Source organism: Callithrix jacchus, chromosome 18 (assembly GCF_049354715.1).
Source record: "Callithrix jacchus isolate 240 chromosome 18, calJac240_pri, whole genome shotgun sequence".
In the NCBI taxonomy this organism is placed as follows: domain Eukaryota; kingdom Metazoa; phylum Chordata; class Mammalia; order Primates; family Cebidae; genus Callithrix; species Callithrix jacchus.
In genome coordinates this window covers 41,748,326-41,773,905 of record NC_133519.1, presented here as the reverse complement: position 1 = coordinate 41,773,905, position 25,580 = coordinate 41,748,326, and the positions used below count along the sequence as shown (strand labels likewise).

At 45.8% G+C, this 25,580-nt stretch overlaps 1 protein-coding gene across 2 annotated transcripts in view; it reads left to right on the top strand.

Moving 5' to 3' along the window:
- The window catches only part of NCF2 (neutrophil cytosolic factor 2), a 70,715-nt gene that overhangs the window by 30,121 nt on the left and 15,014 nt on the right, over window positions 1-25,580 (top strand). Inside the window, exons 1-7 of one of the 2 annotated variants that reach the window (XM_035280233.3) lie at window positions 4,577-4,714; window positions 4,978-5,181; window positions 8,149-8,231; window positions 15,136-15,244; window positions 21,281-21,415; window positions 22,599-22,706; window positions 24,976-25,035. In XM_035280233.3, coding sequence (XP_035136124.1) covers window positions 5,008-5,181; window positions 8,149-8,231; window positions 15,136-15,244; window positions 21,281-21,415; window positions 22,599-22,706; window positions 24,976-25,035 — 669 coding nt within the window. In that variant the 5' untranslated portion in view covers window positions 4,577-4,714; window positions 4,978-5,007. Of the gene's footprint in view, window positions 1-4,576; window positions 4,715-4,977; window positions 5,182-8,148; window positions 8,232-15,135; window positions 15,245-21,280; window positions 21,416-22,598; window positions 22,707-24,975; window positions 25,036-25,580 lie in introns of those variants that run through there. The other variant, XM_078355111.1, reaches the window with a different exon arrangement.

The following is a 25,580-nucleotide window of genomic DNA, read 5'->3' as shown; positions in this document are numbered from 1 at the left end:
CTAAGCTGACCTTTTACAGATGGACAGGATTTGGATGAAAACCAATCCAATGATAGATTAGACAGGACTAACTTGCCTTCCTGGAGAAAGAAGACTTGAGCACTGGGGCTTTCAACAGCATTGCTGAACAGGACCCCTGCTGGCTTTTCTGTATCCTCCATGTGAAATCCAGGCCAGGTTTATATCTAATAAATGAGGTCTCCTGCCTACCTCCTGAAGCTTTCCTGTCTTGTACTCAATAAAACTATCCATTCAATGTTAGATTTGAGGGCAAAAAAGTGCATTCTTTTCCCTACTAGTCTAAATGTACCTCACTTTATGCAACTAACATGATACTGACAAACTTTACAAAATTATATTTTTCCAAGTAGGATTCAATTTTCTCATTTTTCAGTTCATTTAGTTAGTTAGCCAATGATTACAGAGCACCTACTACCTCGCCGGGGCTATGCTAAACATGGTGAAAGACTGAAGGACACTGGCAGGATGGTTCTATCCTTTGAGGAGTCTAAGAAAGAGGCCTCACGTACCAGAAAAACTTAAAGAGTGATGGAACACTAAACTCTAAAAGTAGGAAAGAGGAGGTATTTCCTGAGTGCCCAGGAATAATGAATTTTATTTTGATTGTACAGGCTTCTTCCTCCGAAAAAAAAAAGGAGGGTCTTGGGAATGTTCTTAGCTTCCAGCTGAATAAATACATACAATAGTAGTTTGTAATCTGTTAACCAATCATATGCAAATCCTGCTTATTCAGGATTTTGGAATAATTTTGAAAACATGGAGATGAAACTGAGTTACCCAACCAATGCCTCAGCAAGTTTTATTTAATGAGTAATGTTTATTGAACACCTGCTATATGCCAAGCCCTGTACTAGGTACCGAGAATCCAGTGGTGTGTGTGTGAGAACGTTTTAAACAATAACTAATAGAAAATTAGGTTCGAATGACTTAAACAATAAACAAACTTATTATCTAACCAAACAAGAAATTCCAACGTAGATCAGCTTCAAATTTGTAGAAAATGTTATTTTTTCTTTTTAGAGTTGGAGTCTTGCTGTCACCCAGGCTGAAATGCAGTGGCATGATCGTCGCTCACTGAAGCCTTTGAACTCCTGAGCTCAAACAATCCTCCCACCTCAGCCTCCTTAGTAGCTGGGGCTACAGGCATGTGCCACCATATTTGGCTAATTTTTAGTTTTTTCTGTAGAGATGGGGTCTGGCTTTGTTGCCCAGGCTGATCTCAAACTCCTGACCTCAAGGGATCTTCTTACCTCAGCTTCCCAAAGTGTTGTGATCACAGATGTAAGCCACTGTGCCAAGCCAGATTTGAAAACAGACGATGCAACACAGCTCACCAACATAATTAAGAGTCTGAGCTTTTTATTTTTTCATTCTCTTTTCCTTCAGACAGCAGCTTGTTCTTAGTTGTCTCTCCTCACGGTCATGAGACAGCTGCCATGTCATGTTCCAGACACATCTCACAATGCTGTCTAGTAGAGAAACAAGTACTGTTTCTTCTCATGGCTTCAGGAAACTGGAGGCTTGAACAGAACTGGGCTTCTACTAAAAGGAGGAAGGCGAATGAACAGTGGCTGAACAGACCATCTACTAATGGCATCGAGTAATGATTAAATAGACTGCCCCTACATTGAGGGATAAAAACAATGTCACAGATGACGTACAATTACAAACTGTGGCAAATACATGATCAGAGAGATCCATGCACATAGCAAGGTTGTGGATCCAGAAAGGCCACTCTGAGGAAGTGAAAAATGAGTAGGAACTGGCCACGTAGGCTTTGGGGAAGAGTTTTACAGGCAGAGGGAAGAGGCTGGGTCATCTGAGACCATGAAAGGAGGCCTGTGTAGCTGGAGTTCCTGGGAGGGAAGGAGGGGAAATGACAGGGAATCACCCCAGGGCAGCAGGCAGGGGGCTTCCTGCATCATGGAAAGGAGCTTGGGTTATATTCTGACAGCAGTGCAAGGCACCGAAGAGTTAAAGATGGGGGCATGAAGTGATCTGACTTGTGTTTTCAAAAGCTCAATCTGGATGGAGAAGCAAAGAAATGTTAGGAGACTATAATGTTCACCCGGGAGCTGATGGTGGCTTGGCCTGGGTGGTGACAGAAGACAGGGATGGGAACTGGATGGAGACAAGCATGACTGGCTTTGCTAGTGCCCTGGGGATACAAACATGGGTTAGCCCAGGACTTCCTCCCAAGGCACATCGACTATTTGAGGGGCTAAGACTTGCATGCGCATACATTGGTGAAGAGTGATTCAGGGCCACGTGGGAGGTGCAGAGAAGGAGATGCAGGAGTTCAAAAGGGAAGATCATGGGTTTGAGAGCTTTCAGGCAGGACAGATTTCAGGGCAGTGTGTTAAGGAAGGTGGTATTTTAGCAGGCTTTCCAAGGTTGTGCAAGGTGGGTTTAAAGGTGCAGACATGGGAGAGGGCAGCCTAGAAAGAGGAACTAGCACGACGAGTCTAATTAGCACAGATGCAGGAAATGGAGTAAATAGCAGAGTTTGTATGGGACTGTGAAGGAAAGTTCTGGGGATAAGGCTAGAAAAGTCTTGGTGGTCAGATTAAGGAGATTTCTGTGTGTCAGGGTAGGATAATAAGAAAGCAAAAACATTAAAAAAAAAAAAAGTCTAACTTAGCTACAAACCCACTTGGTTTTCTCAGGAATAATGTATGTGCTATTCAAGTCCTGATTATTTATTCACTAGATGGAATAGCAATACCTCTTTCTGGCATCACTGCTACCTGCAGGTCACTTACCAATGATTTCTAATTTCTTTTAGAATGCATCCCTTCATCATGTGTTGAGTATCAGTGCTAGAAATCTTAGAATGAAAAGGTGAGGTCCCAATTTACCATGAAGAGGTAAATTGCAATAAGTATGATGCAAGTGTTTCGGTAGAGGTGGTACAAAGAAGAAAAAAATTCTCCTATTATCTGGAGTTGGGGGCTAGATTTAGCAGAGTTGGTGACATTTAGACTGGGCTTTGAAGGATGAGTAGGAGTTTGCCAGGCAAAGACATGAGCTGGGAAGGCCTTATAAACACAGGAAAACAGTCTGTGCCAAGACACACGTCTTCTTAATTCTCACACCTTAAATCCTACAAGTATTGTGATGTATACATTTTTAAGTTTTATTTTCAGGCTTTTAGGGGAAGCTTGGTGATAATGAGTGAGTTCTTTCAGTTGCTACAAGAGTTTGCATCTAAGTATTTGACCCCTATAAACATGCATTTTACCTGAAAAGAAGCCAGGATCTTAGTAAGCTAAATTGGCTATACCCTTTACCCACAGCTACTCCTCTGGGAGGTTTTACTGATTTTTAGTTTTCCAGGAAAACAAGGAAAGAACTCTTAAACCTGTTTTTTCAGAGACTAGTAAATTCATTAGTGATCAATGCAGGACCTTCATCTCTTCAATTTTTCACCAGAGGATGGGAGAAGTCATAATTCACAGTCATTTCTGGCTCCCAATTTTGACATTTGCAGGAAATTGGTTTCCTCTGAACTTCCTGGGTGTTCATAAAAGTTATTTTGGCCAGGTGCAGTGGCTCACACCTATAATCCCAACACTTTGGGAGGCCAAGGCAGGTGGTGAATCTTCTGAGGTACGGAGTTCGAGACCAGCCTGGCCAACTTGGTAAAATCCTGTCTCTACTAAAACTATAAAAATTAGCTGGGCATGGTGGCAGGCACCTGTAATCCCAGCTACTTAGGAGGCTAAGGCAGGAGAATTGCTTGAACCCAGGAGATGGAGGTTGCAGTGAGCTGAGATTGTGCCACTGCATTCCTGCCTGGGCAAGAAAAGTGAAACTCTGTCTCAAAAAAAAAAAAAAAAGAAGTTATTCAGGCCCAGATGGGCATCCAAAGACTATCTTGTCTCGAAAATTTGTTAATGACAATTTCAGCTCAAGATAAAAACTAACATATTAACACAGTCTATGGGATTATGAAAAAGTGAGCAAGGAATTCATTTAAGACTAGAAAGAATTATCCTCTTGTCCACCACTCCCATTTAGCAAGGGTGTGGAAATCAAGGCCCAGTGACACAGGATTATTTTTCAGTTGCTTTGTAAGCCGGGGACCTCTGGCTGGTGACACCCTGCCCAGGCCTCAATGGGCCACACTCCCTACTGCAGGGGATGGCCTGCCCACTCGGCTAGGTGGGGAGTTTTATTGAGTGATGAAACAGCTTTCAGTGGAAAGGGGATGCAGAGGAGGTTCCCCTACCCAAAGGCAGGAAAGTCCCCCCAGTGTGGCTGAGTCTGGGACTTTTATGGGCTCAGAATAGGGGAGGGGCAGGTCATAGGTAGTACTGAAAAGGGCAACATTCAATTGGTTAAAAGGCATTATTCAGAAAGAATCAATTGGGAAAGGGCAGACAAACAGGAACAGAAGTTCTCACTCCAGGTCATGGGTTTCATCTGGGACCAGCAGTCTAGTCTTTCAGCCTTTAGGCTGTTTTGGGCTTGAAGGTGGGGTTTCACCAGGGACCCGCCCCTATATGCCTAGGCATTTGGCTGCCTCCTGTCACTGTCACCAGGAAGGTGCCTTAATCGGCTAAGATTGGCCTGGCTCTAGAAGCAGAGCTTTGGCCAGAAGCTGCCACAAAACAGGGGTGGGAGAGAGAGGAGGAGCTGGGTGACAGAGCAGAAGCATTTTGGGGAACTGATCCTTCAGGCAGCATCTGATGTACTTCCTCTCTCCTCCACACTCCGCCCCCACTTGCCCTCTCTCTCTCTGCTTCTTTCCTTTTCTCTCTCATGGTAGGGTTATGAGTCAGTTGTCAAATGGTGGGGACATTTCCTGATACATTTGCAACACTGAGAAGTTATCTTAAGGGAGGCTGAGCCCCATTCTACACATCTGACCCAGAAAGTAAACACCTTGGGGGCCACTAGGGCAGCCCTGTTGGGGGAGACGCCCCAACCTGTCCTCTCCCTGTCTCCTGGCAGCTCTCTTGGCCTCCTGGTTCCTACCTGATCATGTCCCTGGCGGAGGCCATCAGCCTCTGGAATGAAGGGGTGCTGGCAGCTGACAAGAAGGACTGGAAGGGAGCCCTGGACGCCTTCAGTGCAGTCCAGGACCCCCACTCCCGGATTTGCTTCAACATCGGCTGCATGCACACTATCCTGAAAAACATGACTGAAGCCGAGAAGGTGAGTGGAGGTGCCTCTTTCCGGGCCTCCTGTGTGCATTTGTTATTATGATTGCAACCCCGTGGCATTTCAGAAACCTAACCTCTGGGGGGATTGAAAAGAACAAAAGTTCCCCAAGCTCCACCCCTAGAGAGCCTGATTTAACTGGTCTGGGAGGGGCCCCAGGTGGCCAGTTTTAAAAGCTCTCAGGTGGTTCTGAGGGGCAGCCAGGGTTGCCTCTTTCTCCATCTTCTACATTCAAATCATTCCACAAGCGTCTTTAATGCCTTTGTGAAGGTTGCCCTAATCATGTTTTCTTCTACACAGAACTCCTTCTGGGCACAGAATCTCTATCTGTCGCATGGCTTTACACCTGATTATTGATTATAAGGCGCCTCTTTTGGCTAAAGACTTTCATGTGCGTCGACTTTGCCTGCTCAAGAGATTTAAGGGAGGCACTTACTAAAAATAGATTTTATCCCAAGTGACAGTTCTGATCAGTTATGCAGGAGACTCTATTAAGGATGCTAGCTAGGCTGGCAAGCGGATCCTCTGCCTCGCTCTGGACTTTCAGTCTTAAGCAAGCTAGGTAGCCTATGTAAGCGTCTGGCTTTAAGCTTCCTGCATTTCTAAATATCATGAAAATTAAGTGAGACACTAAACTGTTAATGTCCTGTGGAACTGTACACCACTGTTTAAAAGTTAGTTCATATTTTTACCCTTTACTGCCAGTCTTTGCCAGGTGTGGATGTGTGGACAGATGGCTGATTCCCCAGGTCCCTCAAAGAACCAGTTGCTCCCACACTCTGACAGCAGGTAGACAAGCCTCAGCCACAGCCTTCTGACAGGAAGACAGAGGAGTGACTGAAGGGCTGTCACACAGTTTGACTAGTCAATCTCAGGCTCCAGGGCAGAGCGTGCCAGGGCCCTCCACCTCTGGCTGGAGGGAGGACAGCAGCCCCACCTCCTCTCGGGGGCCTGCTGCGGGGCTGAGTGAACAGCCCCACACATTCTGAGGGCTGATGCACACAAAGTGCTCATTGTCTGGGAGAAGAGATTGGCAGCTAGTCTGGCACAGCTATGCCAGCAGGGACTGTAGTTTCCTGCCTTGGCCTGTGGGACCCTTGGCAAGGCTGTGTGGGCCACCACTCGCCTCTCAGCTCCCAGGCCTTCACGCTCACAGGGCTCCGCTTCTCCTGGCATTCCTCTGCTTCTAGCCTTCTCATTCCCTCTGCTTTTGTTTACCTGCTTGAACCCTTCCTAGTAGTATTTTATACGCATTCTTACTTGTTATTTTAATTGTATACTATTCATGTGATAAGTGTGTCTAGTAAACAAATGTAATAATTTACATAATATCTTCATTATTTTCATTTGCAGTAAATTTTATTTCTTATTTAAACTGAATGTTTAATATATTCATAGGACTAAAAGAAACGCAACAAGGGTTAGAATTTCATAATTCCATTAGGTATTTATGTAAAAGATGTTTTGTTTTTCTTTTTTTTTTTTTTTAAGAGACAGAGTCTCACTCTGTCACCCAGGCTGGAGTGCAGTGGTGCGATGTCAGCTCACTGCAACCTCTGCCTCCTGGGTTCAAGTGATTCTCCTGCCTCAGCCTCCTGAATAGCTGGGGTTACATGCATGCACCACGACGCCTGGCTAATGACATTTCATTTTTCAAAGACGTTTCTCTTATTTCCCTATCTTTTTTATCTTCCTCAGAGCAATAAATAGTAATTACTACTCTCCTGGACAAGCTGCTCTGTTGTGTTGGACAGGAACTCTTTGTTTTACATCCTTATCACCTCCAAAAACGCCACCTTCACTTCACAGCACAGTCTCGCTGCGTCGTTTCACAGTAAAATTGTACTCTGCTCAACCTCGAAGAACCCAAAAAATTAGAGCAAATAGCAGTCAAATTCATATGAATTGGAATATGAATAGAGGACCAAAGATTTTAAAGTACTGATTTAGTAACTTTGTGCCTACTGGCTCAAAGCTTTTATCTAATTATGTTATTAAAACAGCAGTAGTAGAAATGAAAGATACACTAATGAAAAAGGAACTCAGAAGTGAGGTCATTAAATATAACTAACTATATTTTAAATATGGATATGTATTTTTCTGATTAGTATCAGGCAAATGTCTAAACTATCTATTCTGAATTCTAGTCTCGGAAAAGAAGTTCAGAGACAATTACAAAGAAGGTGCTTCATAGTATCAGGTCCATTTTTAAAATGATGAGATCCTTTGGGAAAATTGCTTTAGTCTTTCTTTTAATCTAAGAATTCTGTTAGTGATAATCCATTCACATCTGCACCCTCATAGTCTACTTTGTCTATATTTGTATCGTTGGATTTTTTATTTTGAGACAGGATGCCTCACTTTGTCGCCCAGGCTGGAGTGCAGTTCTGCTGTCACAGCTCACGGCAGTCTCCACATCCTGGGCTTGAGCGATCCAACCACCTCAGTCCCCCAAGTGGCTGGGACCACAGGCATGCGCCACCACACCTGACTAATTTTTTAATTTTTCATAGAGATGGGGGTCTCACTATATTGCCCAGGTGGGTCTTGAACTCCTGAGCTCAAGTGATCCACCTGCCTTGGCCTCCCAAGGTGCTGGGATTACAGGTGTGAGCAACCACAACTGGCCGTTATTGGATTCTTGTGTAGCTTTTCTAAGCCATATATGACTAAGAAAAGAGGAAATCAGATGGTATAGGTATGGCTCCAGGAATGTTTTGTAGATCCACAGCAGAACTGGAATGACAGTACAAGGAATGCATACTGTTGTCCCCGACTCGAGTTCCTAAATGTGAGAGGAAAGTGAGGTGCACCGTGAGAGCACAGGGTGGGCCTCGAGACGCAGGAGGGCAGACAGGAGAGCCAGGCACCGCAGAGGGCTAGGGCTCTGTGAGCTGTGGCTCATCTCACACTTCCTCACTGCCCCGCTTCATGGCCACGGCTGGTCCCTTCTCTCCGCAGGCCTTTTCCAGAAGCATTAACCGAGACAAGCACTTGGCAGTGGCTTACTTCCAACGAGGGATGCTCTACTACCAGACAGAGAAGTAAGTGGTTCAATGTTGCACCAACTGGAGAATTTCAAAGAGAGACCCAAGTGGTCTCAGTGCTGTGGACTTGGTGTTTGAGAAGTACCTTCCCAACCTCTGTTGGGAAATGTGACTGGCCCTTCTGGGGAAAGTTATGCAATAAATCAGCAGGTGAGGCAGAAGCTCTCACTGGGGAGGGAAGGCAGGCCTGCCACCAGATTATAAATCAGCTGTGTCATAGGCACGATGAGCCTAGGTAACCACCATGGACCTGATACTCAGCTGGGGTGGCACCCCCCCAGTGTCCCTGACAGGGTCACCCATGGAGGTCTGCTATAAGGCACTGAGCTGCCACAGAAAGGGGATGATAATGAAACGCATCAAAACCTGGCTTCCTCCCAGCAAAACCTGCTTCAATTCATTTGAAGAAATATAATTCAGCTGCAAAAATGAGAATACAAACTAACATTATATGTATAAGAATAAATTAATACAGATAAATAAGTAGCATATGTACTCATACAGGAAAAGTTTGCAGTAGATGTTAAATTTAAAAAACAGTTTTCAAAACAGTGTGTATAGCATAGTCCCATTTCTGTATCACAGAATAAAGTCTGGAAGGCAAAGACCAAAATATTATCAGTAATTCTCTCCGGATGGTGGGATTATAGGAAAATCCATTTTCTTCTCTCACCCTATCTGCATTTTTAGGTTTGTTTATAGTCAACATGCAATAATTAGTACAAAGATAAATAAATTCAAAATGAAAGTTAATCTCAATTCCTCCTCCCTCTCATCCTGCACAAATACCTCTAGCAAATAACAAAGGAAAAAAATTCTAAGTGATAATTTCAGATGTTTTGAGGGATGGCAAACTGACCCTTTGTAGAAATTGTTCCCCCAGGGTGTGTAAGTTCTAGGGAAGAGGAGTTTGGTTCAGGCTAATGAAGAACTTTCTTTTATTTTGAGAGAGAATCTTGCCCTGTCTCCCAGGCTGGAGTGCAATGGTGTGGATCTCGGCTCACTGCAACGTCCACCTCCCAGTTTCAAATGATTCTCCTGCCTCAGCCTCCCAAGTAGCTGGGATTACAGGCGCCCACCACAACACCCAGCTAATTTTTGTATTTTTAGTAGAGACCCGGTTTAACCATGTTTGCCAGGCCGGTCTCGAACTCTCGACCTTGTGATTTACCCACCTCAGCATCCCAAAGTGCTGGGATTACAAGCATGAGCCACCATGCCTGGCCTAATGAAGAACTTTCTAACAATGAAAATGGTCCATGAATGGTGTGGGTGGGGGTAAGGGTGAGACCGAGCATGGATGGAACAGCAGGGAGGTTGCAGACAATATCCAGACATCAGACAGAGGGCTGGGCTCTGATCCTGTGCCACCTTGAAAGACTTTGATCCTGCGGTTAGGTCAGAAACAGCCTGCAAAACCTGTGTGCGCAGCTGTTGCTAAGGGCAACCACAAGCCGCTCAAAGGACTTTAAAGATGTAGATGCAGTTAATTACCTGAAGAAGTGAAAGTAGAAGTGAGGTCTTTTCTAGAAGAAAAACCACAGACATAATGGCAGTCTGGGGAGAGAGGGAGCGTGGGATTGGGAGAAGATATCCAGGCATTTATCTTTTTCTTCCCTTCATATTTAGTTTGACATACTTATTGTGACTTTATAAATTCTTTTTTTAAGTTTAAATTTAAATTGTTTTATTTTCATGTTTGCAGGTACATAGTAGGTGTGTATATTTACGGGGCGTATGAGATGTTCTGGTACAGCAGCCATGTGTCTTGACTGGCATTTTGCCTCTCACTGCCTGTCCCCACTCTTAACATCCTTCTCTTTCTGACTCGCCCTTCCGCCATCTCCAGACCATGGAATATGCAGGAAGGCCTGAGAACAAATCCTTCAGCTGATCTTAAATCTCAAAAGGGAAACTCTAAGGCCATTCCTTAGTAAGCTCTAATAGCCTATCAAGAGGAGGGACAACTGGCAAAAGAGTGAAGGCTCCCAGAAAGAATTTTCTCCAGAAAAGGCTCTCGAGTCCCAGGAACTGGAAGGCTATGGTTTTGAGTGATTAGAAAGATCTTGGAAAGATCTAAGAAGAAGACCCAGGATTCAATTGATCTGTGATTGATAATATTAGTAGTTAAACCGGAGAGAAAAATCTACCAAATTGTATCTGTAATTCAACAATGAGGAAATTATACAAATGAGGCACTAGTCTCAACATCAAGCCAGCCTTCTTGTGCAATTTCCTAGGTGTTGGTGTTCCCCTTCAAGTTCTGTTCTTGATGATTTTCCCTTTTGCGACTACAGCAGTGTTTGTTAAATGGTAAAATGTGATTCTGGAAACACACTCTCAAGCACACACATTCGTCTATGTACAATTCAGGGGGCTGTGGATACGGAAGTCCATACGTGAACCTCGAGGATCCATTCCTGGGCAAGGCCACCCTCACCCATACGGCTGACCTCCATTTCCCATGCAGTCTGTACCTGGGATCAATCCAGGGAATGTCTCTTTCCCTAAACCTTGTCAGGTTGACCTCTTAAATATGTCTTAAGTCCACCTATTTCTCTCCATCTCCACTAACACTGCCTTGGTTGAGACCCTTATTTTTCACCAGGACTAATGCAGTCACTTCCAAACTGATTTCCCAGCCACAGCCCTTGTCCCCTCCATTTGTATTCCAGAGTGGTCTTAAAAAAAAAAGAAATCAATGCAATCTGCGTGAGAACTTCCAGTGGCTCCTATGACTGCAAGACAAAGGCTAAATTCCCTTGCCTGTTCCTATGTGGTCCAGCTGCTGCCACCCACTCATCATCCTCGGTGCCATTTCCCCTGCCATGCCCAACCACTAGGGTGGCACCTGCTCCCTCTTTGAGCCTCCTTTTCTAACATGTCTGGCCCACAACAGACATTTGCTTCCTATATATATTTGTCTTCTCTGCCTCTGCTAATTTCTTAAGAGAGGAAATCTGTACTTACTCATGCTTGTATTTCAGTATCTAGCATAGTAGTTACTCAATAAATGCGTGTTGGATTAAATAAAAGTGAGACTAGATAGTCTCTGTTTCAAGGAACTTATAAATTAAAAAGGGGAAACAAGTCCAGAACACCAGTAACTGTCATGCAAGGCAGAAGTGGGTAAATGCTGTAAGACGTAGTTTTAAATAAGTAGGATGGGGGCTAGAGAGAATTACTTCTTAATATGTGGGACGGGAATTCCCTCAGATTGGCTGGGCATGGTGGCTCACACCTGTAACCCCAGCACTTTGGAAGGCTGATGTGGGCAGATCGCTTGAGGTCAGGGGTTGGAGACCAGCCTGGCCAACATGGCGAAACCCCATCTCCACTAAAAATACAAAAAATTAGCAGCACATGGTGGCAGATGCCTGTAATTCCATCTGCGTGGGAGGCTGAGGCAGGAGAATAGCTTATACCTGGGAGGCGGAGGTTGCAGTAAGCCGAGATCACACCACTGCACTCCAGCCTGGGCAACAGAGCAAGATTCTGTCCGGAAAAAAAAAGGGGTGGGGAATTCCCTCAGCTTACAGTGGGAACTGTTGAAGGCTGATAATGTAATGCATGGAGGTTTTCTCCCCTCTATTTCCCCACTTTCATGTGTTGTTGTATTGCTCTTCCGTCATAAAGTTCCAAGAGAACAAAGTTAGAGCACATTTCTGAGTAGGTGGTGCCTCAGTGATGATCACGGTCAAGCTTTCTCACCTCTCTGGCCCCAGCCTTGTCATCTGAAAGGCAGAGGAGCTCAAAGCTGTCTTTCAGATCCTGTGCCTTACGAGTCTTAGGGCATGACGGTAAGGGTGAGACCCTTTCAAGGGAGCAGGCTTGTAGAGGCTCCATAGCAAAGCCTTCTCCCTGCTGACCGGGAAACAGGAAAGGGAGTGGACCCAAACCTCTGTTGCAGCAGCCACTGCAGCATCTCAAAGGTGTCTGACGTTTTGACTTCTTTCAGCTTGCTGAGATGCCATTATCCTGGCTGCAGGTGTATGAGCTGCGGACTCTGGACCGCATGGGGCACTGGCAGCACGGAACAAGCAGGTTTACTTCAGTGGTTACTAAGAAACCTCACAGTAGTATTACACAAATGGGGATTATAAACTCTCAAGCCTGGAGCTTGTAAAAAGCCGTGGCAAGGTTACTGCTTCGGCTGGTGGACTGACTCCCTGCCTGGGAGGAGTGGGGCTTTGGGTCCAGTGCAGCCACAGTGCCCTATGGGGTGTCACTGAAGTGTGGGTGTGAAGAAAACACCCACGCCCAGCCCAGCAGAGCCCAGCAGGAAGCTGCCAGCACCTTGGCTGCCTCTTTGGGGATGCTTCCAAATGGCTCCAAAGAGAGCCTCTGAAGAAGGGCGGGGGCTGCCGCAGCACTGCCCGCTGGCACACAGTGCTGAGTGCTATTTTGGGATTCTCATACTGAGCTTATTGCGACCCTGTACAGTGGGAAAGGAGCTGTGTGACAAAGTGGAAACCCCTCAGGACTGCAGCTCTGGGTAAACAGTGGAGAGGCCGAGGAGAGGCCTGTAGCAGGGAGCGAGGGGGCTGGGAAGCACGCCAATGCCTTCAGAGACATGCTTAAAAACGATACAGGCTGGGCGTGGTGGCTCAAGCCTGTAATCCCAGCACTTTAGGAGGCCGAGGTGGGTGGATCATGAGGTCAAGAGATCGAGACCATCCTGGCCAACATGTTGAAACCCTGTCTCTCCTAAAAACACAAAAATCAGCCGAGGGTGGTGGTGCAGGCCTAAACTCCCAGCTACTCGAGAGGCTGAGGCAGGAGAATAGTTTGAACCAGGGAGTTGGAGGTTGTAGTGAGCCAAGGTTAGGCCACTGCACTCCAGCCTGGCAACAGTGAGACTCTGTCTCAAACAAAACAAAACAAACAAACAAAAAAAAAACAAGGATACCCCCTCCCCGTTTTACAAATTAATTAATTAGGCCCTGTGCAGTGGCTCACACCTACAGTCTTGGGACTTTGGGAGGCTGAGGTGGGAGGATTGCTTGAATCCAGGAGTTCAAGACCAGCCTAAGCAACATAGTGAGACTCCATCTTTATAACAAAATGAATAAATAAAGCAAGTAATCAATTTTTTTGAAAAGGGGGTCTCACTATGTTGTCCAGGCTGGCCTCAAACTCCTGGGCTCAAGTGATCCTCCTGCCCAGCCTCTGGCAGAGTAGCTGGAACTGCAGGCTCAAGGCTCAGCCCCACCCTGGTTTTTTGGTTATTAGGCTTTCTTTTTTCTTTTCTTTCTTTCTTTCTTTTTTTTTTTTTTTTGAGACAGGATTTCACTCTGTCGCCCAGGCTGGAGAGGAGTAGTGAGATCACGTCTCACTGCAGTCTTGAATTCCTGAGCTCAGGTGTTCTCCACCTCAGCTCCTTGAGTAGTTGGGACTACAGGCCCCATGCCTGGCTAATTTTTTGTACTTTTAGTAGAGATGGGGTTTCGCTGTGTTGCCCAAGCAGGTCTACCCTATCTTTAACACAAAGCAAATGCTCTGAATAAGCTGTCAGTTCTTTCTCTCTTCCTCCCACCAGGTCCAAATCTGTAGACATCTTTTTTTTTTTTTTTTTTGAGTCAGAGTCTCGCTCTGTCACCCAGGCTGGAATGTAGCAGTACGATTTTGGCTCACTTCAACCTCTGCCTCCTGGGTTCAAGCGATTCTCCTGCCTCAACCTCCTGAGTAGCTGGGACTATGGGCACGCACCACCACGCCTGGCTAATTTTTTATATATTTTTGGTAGAGACGGGATTTCACCATGTTGGCCAGGCTGGTCTTGAACTCCAGACCTCAAGTGATCCACTTGCCTCGGCCTCCCAAAGTGCTGGGATTGCAGGTGTGAGCCACCGCACCTGGCCTCTGTAGACATTCTGATGGGCCAGGGAATTATTAGGAGGATTTTGTTGGGCTCATGTAATTCCTGGTAGACCTAGGTGGTGTCACTTCCCAGCTGAAATCCATCTGCTTAGCCAGCTCAGCAGGGAGGAAGGCACGTTGATAGTTAATGCTGAAGGTACTTAAAGTGTGTGCCCTCTGAGACCTTTAGCCAGCTCCCAAACAGGCAACAGAACACAGTGGAAATTGCAGCTGCTGGGGAAAGGGAATCCTGTGCTTCTGCCTGTCCTCTTCTCAGTGGAAGAGGCTCAGTGGCTCAGTGAATTGAAGGTAGTCACCCCTCCTTCCAGCTTAAAAAGAGGAACTTTATTTCTGGGGTACTTTTGGGTACCTTCTTCCCCTTCCCAGTAACCCAGAAAGATGTGTGGAAGCAACTGGAAAGGTCCGCTGCTGCTTAAGGAATGGCCTGCATGCATTTAGTAGGTTTTACAATCATCTTTATTAACAACGGATCCTAGAGAAAGCCCTCCTCTGATTTCCCGTATCGCTGCTGCTCCGCCCTGGGACTTACCTCAACCCTAACAGTGATGGCAAATGGAACTTCTCCCCCAGCCACACTGGCACCCGTTCCTTACGACTCTCTTGGCCAACCAGCCCTTGTGCTCAGCTCTAAACTTCCTTGAGATCAGGGTTCTACCTTCTACACCATGTATTATTTAAATAGCCTGATAATTGCGTATATGGCATTTGAAAAGCGACAAGCCAGGTTGTCAGAAAGGTGAAAGTTGTGTGCAGTCAATAGAGAAGAAACTCCCTGTGATTGTCCAAGACTGGGGCACTCGGGGTTGCTGTGAGGTACAGCCCTTGGGGGTTGGGGGGCACCATTCCCAAGGAGTTCTATGGAATCCTTGCGCTCAGGATTGCTGAAAAACTAGAACAGGTCAAAAGGAACTGAAAGGCTTCTTGTCCCAGTGAAAGAGATGGGGAAGGGAGAAGCAGACTCACATTTTATGCGGCATTTATTCTTCCATGCACTGCTGTATTTTCCCCCTCTGTCCTGCAGATACGATTTGGCTATCAAAGACCTTAAAGAAGCCTTGACTCAGCTTCGAGGGAACCAGCTGATAGACTATAAGATCCTGGGGCTTCAGTTCAAGCTGTTTGCCTGTGAGGTAAGGAGAACAGGGCCTGTGCTGGGCAGGAGGGGATCCTGGCTGGATGGACAGCTGATGGTTCAGATGCGCAGTGATCTGTTGACACCTCCAGGAGCTTGGAAAAGCCATTTTGCCTCCTCCGCCTTGAGACTCAGATTTTCCCTGAAGAAAAGACTGAGATGGATTATTTCAGGTTCATCAAGGCATTGTCATCAGTTATGTGGGGGCTTATGTCTTATTCATGTGAGGCTCAGAGGACCAGGTGAAAATGAGCCCACTGGGCTCTCTGAAGGGAAGCTGGACACAAGTGTGTTGGCTTGTGAAAATATTCACGATAATGTGCATGTTTTGTTTAGCAATTCAGATTGACAAGCTATGTGTTCAGCATTTTGCTAGCAGATCCAAAATCATGAGTTCATTGTCCAGACCTGCCAGAACCTTCCTCAGTTTCCAAGTTTATAGACCACACTCTGTACTATCCATGGATCTTACCCCATGTACTTGATTGATACCTAAAGAGAGTGAGGATAATTTGGCATAAATCTGTCCCCTTTTTCTCAAAGAACAGCTCAAGGCACATATTTAGGTAAAGATTTCTGCAGAACAACTTCTTTTCTCTATTGTTAAAAGGGAGAGTCATGACTGGCTTTGACTTTGCAGGTTCATTTACTTTTTCCAGTTGGCCCTTCCCACCCCTCCCACTTCTAAGTATATATCAGCAGTTTTGAAAACTAAAATTCCTGTAAATGTCACAGATCTTTCTTTAGAAAAATCACTGGTGCTTTAGTTTCTCAGGCACAAGAAGTCAAGTGTTCCCAGGGTCGCTCAGGGCTAATAATAGAGTCTGTAGCTGCCCTCGGCCGCTGGGGACATGTGGCCCCATCCCAACCCTGCAGCAGGCTAGCAACTTACTTCACTTCTCACATTCTGGGAAGATGGAGCTTTGCGGTGGGAATTGGCTGCCATTTGACCAGCTTCTTGAGTAGGGTTTCTCAACTGTGGTGCTATTAATGTGTTAGACCCAACAATCTTGTATTGTGGTGGAGGTGGGAGTGGGGTGCGGTATGGCCTGTGGATTGTGGGATCTTTGACAGCATCTCTAGTAGCCAGTAGCACTGCCACCACCACTCAGTGTGACAACCTAAAATACCTCCAGACATTGCCAATAATGCAATGAGAGCCCACTTATACAGATTAAACAGTTGGGGGACAAGTGGCTCTAGAAAAAGGATTATGCCACAGCAGCATCAAAGCAGAATCCCACGAGAGGAGTGTTTCCCCTGGAGTTTGGGTGAAATGGCCTGAGAGGACAAACCTACTGGCTGAGTGGCCCTGTCTGCAAGTAAGGCTGAACTTTTCAGGGTCTAAGCCCCTCTTTGTCACGTGGGAGCTTCCAGTCATTTCCCTACTTATAATCCTTCCCTTCCTACTGTGGTGCAACCCTGGCTTTGGAGAATCGCATGACTATTTTTGAAGAGTGTCAAAGTTTTTCTTGTCATCATTTCGTAAAAGCTAATTGTAGGGAGATGTCTTAAGAGAAGGTAGCTGAGAACCAAATAGGAAGTTTTAAATGACCTAAGTTCTTTCTTTCTGCACCCAAGGTCGGGGTGGGCTGGAGAAGTTGACAAATTCAGAAGGCAGTAGCTCATTGAGTCTCAGAAATAGGCCTGAAAGGAGTCCTTATTTCCACTTCCAGGATTGATCCTGGCCCCCATCATCCAGCACCAGCCACTAATGCCACAGAAACACCAACCTTGCCACCTGTCTGAGTTTGGCAAGTTCGTGTTGTTGGTAGAAGCCTCAGTTCTTTGCTAAATGAACTCTCTAGGGCTGCATAAGTCTTGTCATGACATGGCAGCTAGCATACCCCAGAGCAAGTGACCCAAGAGCAAGACAGAGTGTCAGTGTCTTTTATAACATAGCCTCAAGTGTCACACCCCCTCATTTCCATAATATCCTATTTTAAATAATTTATTTAGTAGGGCATGGTGGCTCACGCCTGTAATCCCAGCACTTTGGGAGGCCGAGGCAGGTGGATCACCTGAGGTCAGGAGTTCGAGACCAGCCTGGCCAATGTGATGAAACCCCATTTCTCATATTTCTTGGAGACTTTGCTCATTCCTTTTTATCCTTTTTACGCTATTCTTGTCTTCTCGTTTTATTTCATTAAGTTGGTCTTCAACCTCTGATATCCTTTCTTCTGCTTGATCAATTCGGCTGTTAAAACTTGTGCATACTTCATGAAGTTCTCATGTTGTATTTTTCAACTCCGTTAATTCACTTATATTCCTCTCTATATTGTCTGTTCTTGTTAGCATTTCATCAAACCTTTTTTCAAGGTTCTTAGTTTCTTTGCATTGTGTTAGAACAAGTTCTTTCAACTCCAAGAAGTTTCTTATCATCCACCTTCTGAAGCCTGCCTCTGTTAATGGAACACAGTCTTTCTCCATCAGCCCTTGTTCCATTGCTGATGAGGAACTGCAATCCCCTGCAGAGGGAGAGGCATCCTGATTTTGGGTATTCTCAGCCTTTTTAGGCTGGTTTCTTCCCTTCGTTATAAATTTATCCATCTGTCGTGTTTGTAATCACTGTCTTTCTAATTAGGTTTCTGAGTGGACGTCCAATTTTTTGATTCCCAGCGCCAAAATCTGAGCAACCCACTGCGCCGGCTAAAATGGTGGTGGTAAGATTGATGGTGCTTTTCTGCGCCAAAAACCGCTGTGCCAAGGGCCAGCAAAACAGCCGCGCTGGCCACAAGAGTCGCGGTGGTGACCTGTGGGGCTCCTCCGCTGGGAATCTCCTGGTCCATGAGCAACAAAAATTCATCTAAAAGTGTGGTGTCCTCTCCTTTTCTGTGCTTTCACTGGGAGCCACAATCCTGAGCTGCTAACAATCAGCCATCTTGGATCTCTCTCCTAATCTACGTTTGATAGGTGTACTTGAATGTGACAAAGAGAATGATTCCAAGCTGGAAAATACCCTTCATGATATTATTCAGGAAAACTTTCCCAACCTAGCAAGGCAGGACAATATTCAACTCCAGGTAATATAGAGAACACCACAAAGATATTCCTCAAGAGGAGCAACCCCAAGGCACATAATCGTTAGATTCACCAGGGTTGAAACGAAGGAGAAAATACTAAGGGCAGCCAGAGAGAAAGGTCGGGTCACCCACAAAGGGAAGCCCATCAGACTCACAGCAGATCTCTCGGCAGAAACTCTACAAGCCAGAAGAGAGTGGGGGCCAATATTCAACATCCTTAATGAAAAGAACTTTCAACCCAGAATTTCATATTCAGCCAAACTGAGCTCCATAAGTGAAGGAAAAATAAAATCCTTTGCAAACAAGCAAGTACTCAGAGATTTTTGTCACCACCAGGCCTGCTTTACAAGAGCTTCTGAAAGAAGCATTACACATAGAAAGGAACAACCAGCATTAGCCTTTCTAAAAATATACCAAAAAGTAAAGCATATCAACATAATGAAGAATTTATATCAACTAATGGGCAAAATAGCCAGCTAACATCAAATGGCAGTAATTTTAAATTTAAATTGACTAAGTCCCCAATCAAAAGATACAGCCAAAACCCATCGGTATGCTGCATCCAAACCCATCTTACATTCAAGTATACATAAAGGGTCAAAACAAAGGGATGGAGAAAGATTTCTCAACCAAATGGAGAGCAAAAATAAATAAATAAATAAAAAGAAGAGGTTGCAACTCTCACCTCTGATGGAATGGATTTTAAAGCAACAAAGATCAAAAGAGGACATGATGGTAAAAGGATCAATGCAACAAGAAGAGCTGACAATCCTGGATGTGTACGCACCCAATACTGGATACATAAGACTTGTAAGAGACTTGGACTCCCACACAGTAGTAGTGGGAGATTTCAACATCAATATTAGATAGATCAATGAGACAGAAAATTAATAAGGATATCCTGGACTTGAACTCAGATCCGGAACAAGTAAACTTAATAAACATTTATAGAACTCTTTACTTTAAACACACAAGATATGCATTCTTATCAGTACACATCACACCTACCCACAGGTTTAAATGAAATATTGGTTGGCCATTATTAAGCACGATTGATGGTATAAGGGAGGTTTTCAATACCCATTTTTAGACTGCATTCTAGCCTGGGCAATTAAGCAACACTCCCGTTCTCTCTCCTTCCTCCTCTTCCTTTTTTTCCTCTTCTTCATTACTTTTTTTTCTTTCTCTCTTAAAAAAAAAAAAAGAAAAGAAACCCCATTTCTGCTAAAAATACAAAAAAAAAAAAAAAAATTAGCCAGGTGTGGTACCGCGTGCCTGCAGTCCCAGCTACTTGGGAGGCTGAAGCAGGAGAATCACTTGAACCCGTGAGGTGGAAGTTACAGTGAGCCGAGATCATGCCATCGCACTCTAGCTTGGGCAACAAGAGCGAAACTCTATCTCAAAACAAAAAATTATTTTAGTCAAGCCATTTTAAAAATCTTAGTAATGCATCCAAACAATTATGTGTAGATTATGAAGCATAATAATAAGATAAACACTCAAGAATCTACAGCCCAACTCAAGACCTGGAAAGTATGACTACTGTTGCATTTACCATTCCTTCCCCGCCCCAGGGGAAGCATTCCCCTGGCTTCTGTGCTAACCTCTGTCTCCTGGGTTCAAGCGATTCTCCTGCCTCAGTTTCCCAAGTAGCTGGGATTACAGGTGCCCACCACCACGCCCAGCTAATTTTTGTATTTTTAGTAGACACAGTTTTCTCCATGTTGGCCAGGCTGATCTCGAACTCCTGACCTCAAGTGATTCACCTGCCTTGGCCTCCCAAAGTGCTGAGATTACGGGTGTGAGCCACAGCGCCTGGCCTGTGTTGCTGTATTAGTCTTGTTATTCATGTGGTCTGAGCCAGGTTCTGCTGGTGCTGGTACAGAGGTTGCATCTTGATCCCTCTTCCCGCCCTGTACCTGTCCAGTGTTTCAGCCTAGGGACAGTGGCAGGAGCTGGACTGGAAGGCCACACACTTGTATTTTATTCCCAACTCTGTCTGCCTCTAGAAGGGGCCTTGAGCAAGTCACTCTTTTGTTAAAGCAACTCATACTAAAACAGCATAACAATTCTTTTTTTTTTTTGTTTTTTTTTTTTTGGAGATGGAGTCTCACTTTGTCACCCAGGCTGGAGTGCAGTGGCATGGTCTTGGCTTGCTGCAACCTCCGCCTCCCAGGTTCAAGTAATTCTCCCACCTCAGCCTCCTGAATAGCTGGGACTACAGGCACTCATCACACACCCGGCTAATTTTTGTATTTTTAGTAGAGATGGGTTTTCACTATGTTGGCCAGGCTGGTCTGGAACTCCTGACCTCGTAATCTGCCCACCTCAGCCTCCCAAAGTGCTGGGAGCATGAGCCACAGCACTTGGCCAATTCTTTTTTCTTTTTCTTTCTTTCTTTCTTTTTTTTTTTTTGAGATGGAGTTTCGCTCTTGTTACCCAGGCTGGAGTGCAATGGCGTGATCTCGGCTCACCACAACCTCTGCCTCCTGGGTTCAGGCAATTCTCCTGCCTCAGCCTCCTGAGTAGCTGGGATTACAGGCACACGCCACCATGCCCAGCTAATTTTTTGTATTTTTAGTAGAGACGGGGTTTCACCATGTTGACCAGGGTGGTCTCGATCTCTTGGCCTCGTGATCCACCCGCCTCAGCCTCCCAAAGTGCTGGGATTACAGACGTGAGCCACCGCGCCCAGCTCTTTTTTCTTTTTTTAAACCTGGTTTGAACACTTTATATACAATAGTTCTTGTCCCTTCCTGACCTATTTTGTTATTGGAAGAATACACATGATGTTGCATTTATACATTCAATGGTGTTTCCTTAACACCGTGTTTGTGTTTGACGTAACTCAGTAGCAAGACTAATTGCACTGTATTTTAGGTATTCCCAGGAGAGCTGAGAAAGGGAGAAATGTTACCAGGCAGCATTCCCAGAGTATACGTGTGAGCCCTTCCCTGGCACCTTGATTTGGAGTAGTCTCAAGTTTTGTGTTGTGGTCTGTGCTTTTCCAGGTGTTATATAACATTGCTTTCATGTATGCCAAGAAGGAGGAATGGAAAAAAGCTGAGGAACAGTTAGCATTGGCCACCAGCATGAAGTCTGAGCCCAGACATTCCAAAATCGACAAGGCCATGGAGTGTGTCTGGGTAAGCGTATCGGTGATGCAGGTGGTGAGAGGAGTTCACTGGATGCTCATTTGTCTCAGAGGACATGCCACTGAGAAACTATCAAAGTGGTGCTTTTACTTTCTGTGGGTCCGGGCAACACTCATCTAAGGGTATAGTTCCACTTAAGATCTTGAATCTGTGCTAAGAAGCTGAGGCCTAGAATATGGGACGGCAGAGCTCATGCCTCACAGCGCCCTCGGAGTGGGGCCCCTTGGCAATGCAGAACAGGATGTGGGATGCTGGAGTGGTCTGCACAGACTCTCAGCACTGAGAGGGCAGAGCCCATATCTCCTCGATCACCACCGAGTCCTCACAGCCTGGCACAGTGCTAGGCACATAACAGCTCTCAAAAAAATGTTTTGTTTTGTTTTGAGATGGAGTCTCACTCTGTTGCCCAGCTTGAGTCCAGGAGTGTGATCTTGGCTCACTGCAACCTCTGCCTCCTGGGTTCAAGCAATTCTCCTGCCTCAGCCTCCCAAGTAGCTGGGCTTTCAGGCACATGCCATCATGCCTGGCTAATTTTTGTAATTTTAATAGAGATGGGGTTTTGCCATGTTGGCCAGGCTGGTCTCGAACTCCTGACCTCTGGCGAACCGTCCACCTTGGACTCCCAAGATGCTAGGATTACAGATGTGAGCTGGCGCACCTGACTAAAAAGTGTTTGATTATGTGAATGAACGAAAGAAGTTATTCATAGTTCAAGCATATTTGTGAATAAGGTTAGCTTTAAATCTGATCTTTAAAACACAGAGAAGAGGGCTCAAGTCAGTCTTTATATGCCTATCCTTGTCAGCAAATACCCATCCAAGGGAGCACTGTCATGAGCCTTGCTTGATTCGGGGCCATCCTTGTCATGGTGGTGCCGTCTACACTATGCAAGAACCCTACAGACACCACACTGAGTGGGAGAGGAGCAGTTCCCCTGGGAAAAGAGGTTGCTGGGCAAACAGCACCAACAATGTCTGCGTGACCTCTCAGCAGAAGGTGATATTGAAACCAACGATCCCTACCTTAACACCCTAGAGGAATGACAGTATCATTTGGAAAAATGCTTCTATGTGGTTATTTCAAAGAATTCTTGCATCTATTCGCTGAGGGAGGCAGGGCAAGCATCGTCACCCCCATTTTCAGGTAAGGAAATGCTACATTTTCTGTGTTACAGAAGCAGAAGCTGTATGAGCCCGTGGTGATCCCTGTGGGCAGGCTGTTTCGACCAAATGAGAGACAAGTGGCTCAGCTGGCCAAGAAGGATTATCTAGGCAAGGCGACGGTAGGTGGGATTACTCAGCTTCCCCTGAGTCTCCCATGGCCTGGGCCCTGTGGAGCAAAGTAGGAGGGACTCTTGAGAGGATGGTGGCCTCCTCGTGGCTCTGTCCCTGGGATGGCAACGAGAGACTTGTTTATAGGAAGGAGATTTGGCTGAAAGATAGGCAGCCACTTCTGGTTTATTTTCTCCAGGCTGCTCTCATTCTTCCCTTCCAGCTTGACCCTAGGTGAGAGCCAAGGGTAACTCATAGAATGCTAAGTCTTGGGGACTGAGCCAATGGAGGGAAAACACAGACATGAGGAGCTCACTAAATGTGAAGAGAGAACCAGGAAGGGTGGCTCATGCCTGTAATCCCAGTGCTTTGGGAGGCTGAAGTGGGAGGATCATTTGAGGCCAGGAGTTTGAGACCAGCCTTGCTAGTGGAGGGGCTGAGGCTAGAGGATCGCTTGAACCCAGGAGTTCAGTGTTACAGTGAGCTATGATTGCACCACTGTACTCTAGCCTGAGCGACAGAGTGAGACTCTGTTTCTAAAAAATAAAAATAAATATGGAGAGAACATGTTAAGGAAAGAGATTAGCATGGGATCCTCTTGGCTTAATGTGCCTTGTAATTCACGTTTTCGTGGGCTGAGGAATCTTTCCCCACTCCTACAGCCCTATGTTTAGACTATGTCTTAAATTGAACTTCTTCTAAATCTGGGTCTTGGCCGGGCGCAGTGGCTCATGCCTGTAATCCCAGCACTTTGGGAGGCTGAGGCAGGCAGATCACTTGAGGCCAGGAGTTCAAGACCAGGCTGGCCAACATGGTGAAACCCTGTCTCTACTAAAAATACAAAATGAGCCAGGTGCTGTGGCGCATGCCTGTAATCCCAGCTACTCGGGAGGCTGAGGCAGGAAAATCGCTTGGACCCAGGAGGTGGAGGTTGCAGTGAGCTGAGATCATGCCACTGCACTCCAGCCTGGGCAACAAGAGAGAAACTCTGTCTCAATAACAATAATAATAAATTCAGGTACATTCTTTCAGACATGATCTGAAGTGAGTCAGCAGTGCCCTTCCAAAACCACATTTGACTTTGACACATTCGTAGGGCTAAAGTTGCCCAGTGGTCAGGTAGCTGGGTCTAGCATACTAGCAGAGGTCAAGAAAGGCTGGGTTAACGGAAACACCCGAAATATCTATCAACTGGTGAATGGATAATCAAAATGTGATATATCCATGCAGCAGAATACTACACAGCCATAAAAAGAAATGGAGTAGGATGCATGATACAACATGGATGGGCCTTGAGAACATGAAGTTATGTGAAGGAAGCCAGACACAAAAGGCCACCTGTTACACAGTTCCACTTACATGAAATGTCTTGTGCAATCTCAGCACTGAGAGGGCAGAGCCCATGTCTGCTTGATCACCACTGGGTCCTCACAGCCTGGCACAGAGCTAGACACATAACAGCTCTCAGCAAAAATGTTTTCATTATTATATGAATGAATGATGAAAATCTGATTTTTAAAACTCAGAGAAGGGGGCTTAAGTCAGTCATAGAAAGCGAAGTGGTTGTTGCCAGTTTAGGGGGAAGGGGCATGTGGACTAACTGCTTAATGGGTACAGCATTTTCTTCTGGAGTGATGAAAATGTTTTGGAATTAGAGGCGGTAGTTGCACAGCATTGTGAATGTGACAAATGCCACTGAATCATTCACTTTAAAATGACTAATTTGAGCCGTGCATGGTGGCTCACGCCTGTAATCCCAGCACTTTGGGAGGGTGAGGTGGGTAGATCACCTGAGGTCAGAAGTTTGAGACCAGCCTGGCCAACATGGCAAAACCCCACCTCTACTAAAAATAGAAACATTAGCTGAGTGTGGTGGCGCACACCTGCAGTTCCAGCTACTTGGGAGGCTGAGACAGGAGAATTGCTTGAACCCAGAGGTGGAGGTTGCAGTGTGCTGAGATCGTGCCACTGCACTTCAGCCTGGCAACAGAGTGAGACTCCATCTCAAAAAAAAAAAAAAAAAAAGTTCATTTGGCGTTATACAAATTGCACCTCAATAAAAACATTATTTTAAGAGAGGAGAAAGCAAGCCTGTGTTAGCAGGGGTTGGGTGAATACTTGTTTCTTCAGTTGCTGAACTCCTAATCCAGAGGATCAGGAATCTAATCCTTAGTTACTGTCCACGTCTGAAACCAGGCTCAGGACATGAGCAAGGAGGGACACCCAGAAGAATGGAAACAGCTCTGGCAGAACCTCACACCCTCCTGTCCTTGATTTCAGGTTGTGGCGTCTGTGGTGGATCAAGACAGTTTCTCTGGTTTTGCCCCTCTGCAACCACAGGTGAGGCATTCCTGACCTTCTCCATGGGCCTGGTTCTCGAGAGCTTTCTGTGAGCATCCAACTGGGGAGAGAGACTGTGTGTGCTGAGCTGCCTTCTTGTAAGGCTCCTTCAAGTGGCCCTCAGTGCAGCTGAAGGGATCTGTCTGCCCTCCTGCAGTCCCGAGTTCCATGGCTGGTAAGGAAATGAGGCAGTGTCAGACTTCACCCCAAGTCCTCTGAAGCCGACTCTCCTGCTTCACCCCAAATGTCAGTCTTCACATCTCTAAAGAGATGTGCTGATCCTCTCTGAAGCCTCACCCATTCTCTCAGGAAGCTGAAACACAAGCGATGGAAGGCTTGTTAACAAAGCCTCTTCTTGGGTACAGGGGCAAGTGGGGAACCCTGTGGGGCCTGGGCCTGAGGTTTGGGCTCTCCTGGCTCTACCCATCACCCATGTGCAGGGGTTCCCCTGGGAACACAGAGAGTGTGAACCCTTTTTCTGCCCAAACTGGGCTTGGAGAGGTGGGCTCAGATGAACTGGATGACAGTGAAGCTAGAAATGCAGA